Source organism: Oncorhynchus tshawytscha, linkage group LG07 (assembly GCF_018296145.1).
Source record: "Oncorhynchus tshawytscha isolate Ot180627B linkage group LG07, Otsh_v2.0, whole genome shotgun sequence".
NCBI classification, from domain to species: Eukaryota; Metazoa; Chordata; class Actinopteri; order Salmoniformes; family Salmonidae; genus Oncorhynchus; species Oncorhynchus tshawytscha.
In genome coordinates, this window is record NC_056435.1 from 23736729 (window position 1) to 23746479 (window position 9751).

Below are 9751 nucleotides of genomic sequence, written 5' to 3' on the forward strand. Positions count from 1 at the left end.
GACATGTACTGCATCCCAAATGGCACACTTTTCCTACAGAGTCCACTACTTATGACCATAGCCCTATTGTCCCTGGTCAGAAGTAGTGCAGTATATAGCGAATAAGGTGCCATTTGGGACACAGCCATTGGACTTCCTGGAAGTCTGCCGACTTCGTACCCAGTGGCTCTAGCTCCTGTACTGCCTCCCTCCAGACTGGCTCGATGTGAACGCAGGCGAAGCACCACTCGGAGGTGATCTTGATCAGGTAGGGCCGCTTGAAGCTGTCGGGCAGCACCTTACTGTTGAACCCTGCGTGGTCGAGCAGATACTTGCTGTCTGAGAAGTCCCGGCCTGACCTGGGGGAAGAGAAGATTTAGCCACTCTTGGAGGACAATGGAAGTTGATTAAATATGCTTCTTAACTACTAAACCCAATGCGTGTTTTGCACGTAGCCTTCGTCATGGATACCCCAGACAGAAAAATAAAGGAGGCTTTGATACGGTATCTTTCAAAATGGCCTCAGGGACCAATCAATTCAGGGACCCCTCAAAGTGGGAATATATTTACGTTTTGGTCATTCAGCAGATGCTCTTACCCAGACCGACAGTGCAATTAAGGTATGTAAAAACCAGCACATATCACAGTCATTGCAAGGGATACAAGACAACATGATTGGCAAATGAGTTGCAAGAATTGCGTGGTATCTTTTCCTTTGCACTGACCTAGGGAAATTGAAGAATGACTCGTCGAAATAGAAGCTGTTGTGGAAGTGTCGGTTGAAGCCCTGCTGGTGCTGACCCTGCTTGTTCTCCTCCATCTGTCCGTAGCGGTCGTAGTTAGCACGCCGCTCCACATTCCCCAGGATCTGAGGGAGGGATCCAATCAAACTTTGTTATGAACTCCTCTCCTCCTCCTGACTAGAGTTTAAATAGAGCAGTGTTCTACAATTCAGATCCTTGGAGACCCACAGGGTCAGGATGTGCAGGCTTTTGTACAAGCCCAGCATTTACACAACACTTCAGCACCAGCATAGTCGAGCTCTTGATTAGTTGCACCAGGTGTTAGATTTGTGCTGTGTTAAAATCTGTAGTGCACACACCCAGTGCATGCCATGTAGCCACGTTAGTTGAATAAACATGAATCTAAACATTTAAGATTTTTGTCTGCATGTGTGTCTGGTAAGTGAAACTAGTATACCTCATAAGATTTAGTGATCTTGATGAACATATCTTCAGCCCCAGGATCATTGTTCTTATCTGGGTGCCTTGAACACAGAGCAAAGAGACACTTATAGCAGAAGGACACTTAAAAACGCCCATACCAGTAGAAATACTGAAATACAATAAGTCATTGTTTTAGTCAAAGTATGCTATTTTTAGGCTTGCAAATCCATGTGAATCCGGTGACTTTTCCTATGATATGACATACATATTATTACATACCATACATCACACTTGACTGGTTGTGACACACCTACTCATTCAAGAGTTTCTTTATTTGACTATTTTCAACATTGTATAATAATAGTGAAGACATCAAAACTATGAAATAACACATATGGAATCATGTAGTAAGCAAAAAAGTGTTCAACTAATTAAAATATTAGAGATTCTTCAAAGTAAAACACCCCTTGCCTTGATGACAGCTTTGCACACTCGTGGCATTCTCTCAACCAGCTTCATGAGGTAGTCATCTGGAATGCATTTTAATTAACAGGTGTGCCTTGTTAAAAGTGATTTCCTTCTTAATGTGTTTGAGCCAATATGTTGTGTTGTAACAAGGTAGGGGTAGTATACAGAAGATAGCCCTATTTGGTAAAATACCAAGTCCATATAACGTCAAGAACAGCTCATATAAGCAAAGAGAAATGACAGTCCATTACCTTAAGACATGAAGATCAGTCAACCAGGAACACTTCAAGAACATTGAATGTTTTTTTTAAGGTGCATTTGCAAAAACCATTAAGCACTATGATGAAACTGCCTCTCATGAGGACTGCCACAGGAAAGAAAGGAGTTACCTCTGCTGCAGAGGATAAGTTCATTATAGTTACCAGCCTCAGAAATTACAGCCCAAATAAATGCTTCAGAGTTCAAGTAACAGACACATCTCAACAACTGTTCAGAAGAGACTGCGTGAATCAGGGCTTCATAGTCAAATTGCTGCAAAGAAACCACTGCTAAAGGACACCAATAAGAAGAGACTTGCTTGAGCCAAGAAACAAGATCAATGGACATTAGACCAGTGGAAATCTCTCCTTTGGTCTGATGTGTCCAAATTTGAGATTTTTGGTTCCTACCGCCATGTCTTTATGAGATGCAGATTAGGTGAACGGATGACTGCCGCATGTGTAGGTCCCACCGTGAAGCATGGAGGAGGTGGTGCGATGGTGATTTTCTGGTGAAACTGTCAGTGATTTATTTAGAATTCAAGGCACACTTAACCAGCATGGCTACCACAGCATTCTGCAGCGATACGCCATCCCATCTGGTTTGCGCTTAGTGGGATACAATTTGTTTTGTTTTTTCAAGAACACACCAGGCTGTGTAAGGGCTATGTGACCAAGAAGGAAAGTGATGGAATGCTGCATCAGATGACCTGACCGCCACAAATCACCCGACCTCAACCCAATTGAGATGGTTTGGGGATGAGTTAACCTGCAGAGGTTAGGAAAAGAAGCCAACAAGTGCTCAGCATATGTGGGAACTCCTTCAAGACTGTTGGAAAGCATTCCAGGTGAAGCTGGTTGAGAGAATGCCAAGTGTGCAAAGCTGTCATCAAGGCAAAGGGTGGCGACTTTGAAGAACGTAAAATCTAAAATATATTTAGATAAGTTTAACTGTGTGTTAACTAACCTGTGTTAACTAACCTCCAAACGAGCTTCAATGCCATAACACATTCCTTCCGTGGCCTCCAACTGCTCTTAAACGCATGTAAAACCACATGCATACTCTTCAACCGTTCGCTGCCTGCACCCGCCCGCCCGACTACCATCACTACTCTGGACGGTTCTGACTTAGAACATGTGGACAACTACAAATACCTAGGTGTCTGGCTAGACTGTAAACTCTCCTTCCAGACTCATATTTAACATCTCCAATCCAAAATTAAATCTAGAATCGGCTACCTATTTCGCAAAAAAGCCTCCTTCACTCACGCCGCCAAACATACCCTCGTAAAACAGACTATCCTATCGATCCTCGACTTCGGCGATGTCATTTACAAAATACTCTAAAAATACTCCTTTAGTCGGCTGGCCCTCGCTACATATTCGTCGCCAGACCCACTGGCTCCAGGTCATCTATAAGTCTATGCTAGGTAAAGCTCCGCCTTAACTCAGCTCACTGGTCACAATAACATCACCCACCCGTAGCACGCGCTCCAGCAGGTATATCTCACTGGTCATCCCCAAAGCCAACACCTCTTTGGCCGCCTTTCCTTCCAGTTCTCTGTTGCCAATGACTGGAACGAATTGCAAAAATCGCTGATGCTGGAGACATATTTCCCTCACTAACATTAAACATCAGCTATCTAAGCAGCTAACCGATCGCTGCAGCTGTACATAGCCCATCTGTAAATAGCCCACCCAATTTACCTACCCCATCCCCATATAGTTTTTTATTTACTTTTCTGCTCTTTTGCACACCAGTATTTCTACTTGCACATCACCATCTGCTCATCTATCACTCGTGTTAATTTGCTAAATTGTAATTACTTCGCTACTATGGCCAATTTATTGCTTTACCTCCTCACGCCATTTGCAAACTTTTTTTTCCTATTGTGTTATTGACTGTACGCTTGTTTATTCCATGTCTAACTCTGTGTTGTTGTTTGTGTCGCACTGCTTTGCTTTATCTTGGCCAGGTCGCAGTCGTAAATGAGAACTTGTTCTCAACTAGCCTAAATAAAGGTGAAATAAAAAAATGTCAAATTACATAAGCATTCAGATACTTTGCTATGAGACTCGAAATTGAGATTAGGTGCATCCTGTTTCCATTGATGATCCTTAACATGTTTCTACAACTTGACTGGAGTCCACCTGTGATAAATTCAATTGATTGGACAGGATTTGGAAAGGCACACACCTGTCTATATAAGGTCCCACAGTTGACAGTGCATGTCAGACCAAAAACCAACCCAAGAGGTTGAAGGAATTGTCAGTAGAGCTCCCAGACAGGATTGTGTCGAGGAACAGATCTGTAGAAGGGTACCCAAAAATGTCTGCAGCATTGGAGGTACCCAAGAACACAGTGGCCTACATCATTCTTAAATGGAAGAAGTTTGTAACCACCAAGACTCTTCCTAGAGCTGGGTGCCTGGTCAAACTGAGCAATCGGAAGATAAGGAAGGTGACCAAGAACCCGATCGTCACTCTGACAGAGCTCCAGAGTTCCTCTGTGGAAATGGAAGAAACTTCCAGAAGGACAACCATCTCTGCAGCACTCCACCAATCAGGCCTTTATGGTAGAGTGGCCAGACGGTAGCCACTCCTCAGTAAAAGGCAAATGACAGCCCGCTAAAAGGCAAATGACAGACACCTAAATGACTCCTAGACCATGAGAAACAAGATTCCCTGGTCCGATGAAATCAAGATTTAACGCTCTGCCTGAATGCCAAGTGTCATGTCTGGAGGAAACCAGGCACCGCTCATCAATATGCCAATACCTTCCCTACGGTGAAGTATGGTGGTGGTAGGATCATGCTGTGGGGATGTTTTTCAGCAGCAGGGACTGGGAGACTAGTCAGGATCGAGGGCAAGATGAACGGTGCAAGTACAGAGACATCCTGGATGAAAACCTGCTCCAGAGCGCTCATGACCTCAGAATGGGGTGAAGGTTCACCTTCCAACAGGACAATGACCCTAAGCACACAGCCAAGACAATGCAGAAGTGGCTTCAGGACAAGTCTCCAACAGTCCTTGAGTGGCCCAGCCAGAGCCCAGACTTGAACCCGATCGAACATCTCTGGAGAGACCCGAAAATAACTGTGCAGCGACGCTCCCCATCCAACCTGGCAAAGCTTGAGAGGATCTGCAGAGAATGGAAGAAAGTCCCCAAACACAGGTTTGCCAAACTTGCAGCGTCATACCCAAGAAGACTGAACCCAAGAAGGCAGTAATCGCTGCCAAAAGTGCTTCAACAAAAGTACTGATTAAAGGGTCTGAATACTTATGTAAATGTGATATTTCAAGACAAAGAAATACAGGGCTCTACAGTGCTTCCATTTTGGTCCCATATGTTCCAAAATATTTAGTTTAGGAACAGTGCGCCTAGAAAAATTAAGGATTCCAGCTTTATTACCTTCAATATTTTTCATTGTGCTCCTACATTTCTTTGTGTGTACGTTTTTCCAACTTAGGCGCACACACGCTGCTTGTAAAAAAGGTCAGTGTAGAATTGTGCATCTGCCGGCCGAAAATACTTAGTGGTCCCTATAACACTCTGTGCCGACAGAAAGCAAGATAATGGTCCCTACTATGCAGACCGACAATTGGTCTGGTAAGTTCTCCCTACCCAATTGACAGACATTACTAGAGACAAACACACATCCATCCGTAAGAGGCCCCACACGCACACATTCCCCAAACCTATTCATAGTATGATAGAAAAAAGTAGCAGGGTGTTTCCAACTCACCATTCTCTGACCAGCCTCTTGTACACCTTCTTGACCTCTGCTTGACCGGCGCTCTTGGTGAGCCCCAGGACTCTGTAGGGGTCAAACTCCTGGGCTGTGTTCACCGTCTCCCCCAGCAGCAGAAGGAGGAGAACGGCCAGCCAGACCATAGAGACCTGGAGTGGCCTACACAATCCCCCCATCTCCTCTCCTCTCCTCCCTGTCCCAACGTCTCTAAATCTGCAACCTGAGCCAGGAGGAAGAAATGAAAGTAAAAAGATACATTCATATCATATGACTCAGTTCTGTTGGAACTCTAACTGAAAATATTTGTAATCACTTTCATTTCAATACAGCGGTGCAGTTCTGCGGTGTTGTTAAATGGTTTCAGTTGTGTCGTTGAGACACTTCACCTGCATCAAGTCGGTCAATGAGTTTCTCTAATGAGCCACGGAGTGGCACTGAACAACAATCAAAACGTTTTGCTAAGGCTGGCATAAATGACCCCACCTGGCTAGCAGCTAGTACCAATCTATCTAGCCAAAGTTAGCTAGGTATAATTATTGACATGATCAACATTAGCTACTACAGCTAATATAGCTAGCTGCATTTGGTCGATGTTTTGCTAGATAACGTGTGTAGCTTTTATAACTAGTTAGCTATACACATTACTCTGCTAGCTAACTAAATAAGGCAGAGTGAAAGATAATGAATGTGGCTAGCTAGCTCGCTGGCTGGCTATTTCAGCTCTTTGCCCAGCTAGCAGCAAATATTTCATCTGTATTAGCAGTTTTTACCTTTACTCTGGCTAGCCAACGTTAGAAGGCCAAGTCATGTCTACAGTACCTATTTATCTAGACAGCGATGCAACATGAAAATATATTGCTAAATAGCTACAAAATATGTTGTAAAAAATACTAAACCTGAATCAGTCACAAAATCAACTTGTCATCATGTCGACTGATATAATTTGATTTTGGATACTAGTTAACGTTTACAGATGCTGCTGCTTCTTCACATTTGTATACAGCGCCACCTACTGTACTGGAGTGTGAGTTCTTGTTCTTCTTCTTTGGGGTTAACGACGGGTGACATCCAATATGTTGCCTGACAGGTGTTGTGCAGAAAATCTTCCTCCTAAAAGAATCCCCCCCCCCCTTCTAATTTCCTTAATTTTGTGGCTAGAATCAAATACTTATGTGGCACACACATTTGTTCTATAGAACAAACTTCACGTCAGGATAGGCAACCGAAATTAATAATGAATGTATGTGTGTTATATTAAACATAGAGGTACGGGCGACATGGGCGGCATCTTACCGGGGACAGCACGGGGCCGCTGAAGGTGGGGTTCGCCCAGGTTATTGATGATTTAATATTATATTTTTCTAAATGTCATAGCACGCTGATAGAAAGAGAAATCTAATACCTCCTCAGCTAGCAATGCTCAGGCATCATCCAATGTCGTTACACAGGAGGCAAATGCTTTGATTGACAACTGCCACAACTATACTGGCCTGACAGACTCTATGACTCTTACAGTGTCAGACGAGGATTTTCCTTTCCAAGAAAGGACTGTTTGAACTGGGCCCAGATGCTGCTGCCAATAATGATGCTATCGCCACTCTTTCCAGGCTCATCAATACAAGGTCTGATGCCAGAGAAAATGGTCAGCGACAACGCAATAAAAATATTGACTTTGCATGCATGGAAATCAAGGATGTTAAGAAGGTCGCCCACATCGAAAGGCGTTTCAAAAAAAAGAGGAGGGAGAGACGGATTTGTGCCAAAGAAGAATCGCAGAACTCGAAAGCTACTCCAGGCGGTGGAATCTGAGACTATGGAGTTCTCCAAGGCAGATGGGGAGAACGTGCGGCCAGAGATCATCAAACTCTGCCAAACTATCCTACCCAAGGAGAAGTCTAAGCTTGCAGATGTGGTCGACACCGTACATCGCCTCGACACGAGAAGTGTGAGGTTCTGTGTTATACACTATAGCCCGTTACCATATATGTGATTGAATATTATCTGCTGTTGGCTTGTGTGGATGTATGTGTTATGCAACATTGCTGACTTGGGACATTGTTAACAGTTTCAGGGCCATGGGCCTTTCTCATGATGGAAAAATACAGAATGACATGAAGACAGGAACTGTGAAATGAGTTGGGGGGGCACATTTAGAACGTAGTGTTGCGAGAACAAACAGTATTTTGTTAGTTAACAGGAGCCAGGTGCCTGATAACTGTATATTCTACACAACTACAACGACTGACTGCTGGAGCGCCCGGGGGATGGGATCAGCTCTGCGCCAACAATCAATGATAGGCTGGGTGAGTCTAAACCACGCCCAGTCTCTACTCTGACAGGCCGGCTCAGAAGCAGGAACTATTTCTGTCAAGAGAATATTATAATATCTTTGTAAGGAACAAGTCAGTTCTCTGTTTGCCCTGCGAGGTGGGACAGAGAGCCCGTATATACGAAAATTGCATTTACCACTTATTGCTTAGCTAATAAAAAATACATAGTATACAATCGGTGACTCAATGTCATATTTATCCTGATACCAGATTCGAATTGACGCAACCCTAACAGAAGGCAGGGTGACTCCAAGCCCAGAGGTGTCATTCTCCAGTTCACATTACAGATCTAAAGGGATGCCACTTGGAAAGCAGACAATGCATCTACCTTCCTAGTGACAACCTGGTTGGTGTTTTGAAGACCTCTCGAAAAGAGAGAGAAACTTTGGCCAGTTGTGGAAAAAGCACGAAAATAGGGGAAAGCGGCTTACTTTTCATTGGAGTGCGCACATTCATCAACAGATCTGAAATCAACCTTCCTCCCTGAGGACTGTCATAGACTGTGCCTGGTGGTCAACATAGGCCACCTAGATAGCTACCTCTGATGTGAGCAGATCTCACTTCCGGATATTTACTTTTTTGTTGTTGAAATCTCACTTCTGCTATTTTTACCTGCAGTATAGGCAGTGAGCAAGCTCTTTGTTGTTTCTTGTTCTGGCAGTTATCTTTGCTAAGGTAAACTTCTAACTGAATCATTTATATCTATATGGTGTGCAACGCTGGTTTCTTTTCATTCTTACTCGATTTTCGATTGCTGTTTAGCAGGTAGTGCTTTCTGTTCTATATTCCACTTTGTCGTTGTCTATAATTTCAGTGAATGCTAGGGGGTTAAGAAATAATGTCAAGCGCAAAGCATTATTTTTATTTGGCAAACAGCTTAAAACAGAATAATATTTTTTTCAAGAGTCTCATTCATTTTCTACCGACGTCAACTTCTGGAGATCTCAGTAGGGTAATGATGTATGGCTCTCTCATGGTTCTGAATGCTCTGCTGGAGTCATCACTCTGGAGAATCATTTAAATGGAAGTATTTTGCACTCCGACTGTGACCCCTTTGGTCACTTTCTTTGTCTTGTTATCAACTGTAACAACAACATCATTATTATTATTACCAACATTTATGGGTACAATTCCAAACGTGAAAATTATCAGTTACTTGAATCTTTGGAAAAGCGTATTCTCTATTGGCTAACCAAGTTCTCTAATGATTTACTTATAGTAGGTGGGGATTTTAATATTTCTCAGTTTATGGAAAGGTTTGATATTACAGATATTTGGAGAGTAGAGTTTCCCAATGACAAGTCTTTCACTTCGAGTAATAAGGCATGCTCCAGATGATCCTAGATATCCCTCTAGTGGTGTGGGGGCTGTGCTTTGGCAAGGTGGGTGGGGTTATATCCTGCCTGTTTGGCCCTGTCTGGGGGTATCGTCAAATGGGGCCACAGTGTCTCCCGACCCCTCCTGTCTCAGCCTCCAGTATTTATGCTGCAGTAGTTTATGTGTCGGGGGCTAGGGTCAGTCTGTTACATCTGGAGTATTTCTCCTGTCTTATCCGGTGTCCTGTGTGAATTTAAGTATGTTCTCTCTTTCTTTCTGTCTTTCTTTCTCTCTCTCGGAGGACCTGAGCCCTAGGACCATGCCTCAGGACTACCTGGCCTGATGACTCCTTGCTGTCCCCAGTCCACCTGGCCATGCTGCTGCTCCAGTTTCAACTGTTCTGCCTGCGGCTATGGAACCCTGACCTGTTCACCGGATGTGCTACCTGTCCCAGACCTGCTGTTTTCAACTCTCTAGAGACA

At 43.8% G+C, this 9751-nt stretch overlaps 1 protein-coding gene across 1 annotated transcript in view; it reads right to left on the minus strand.

Annotated features, from left to right (window-relative positions):
• The window catches only part of LOC112254155 (dnaJ homolog subfamily C member 16), a 24463-nt gene extending 17826 nt beyond the window's left edge, over nucleotides 1–6637 (minus strand). The window contains exons 1-5 of the mRNA XM_024426436.2: nucleotides 6519–6637; nucleotides 5617–5842; nucleotides 1180–1246; nucleotides 705–847; nucleotides 160–338 (exon numbers count right to left, since the gene is read on the minus strand). Of these exons, the coding sequence (XP_024282204.1) occupies nucleotides 160–338; nucleotides 705–847; nucleotides 1180–1246; nucleotides 5617–5798 (571 nt within the window). The 5' untranslated portion in view covers nucleotides 5799–5842; nucleotides 6519–6637. The remainder of the gene's footprint in view (nucleotides 1–159; nucleotides 339–704; nucleotides 848–1179; nucleotides 1247–5616; nucleotides 5843–6518) is intronic.
• Nucleotides 6638–9751: the final 3114 nt, after the last annotated feature.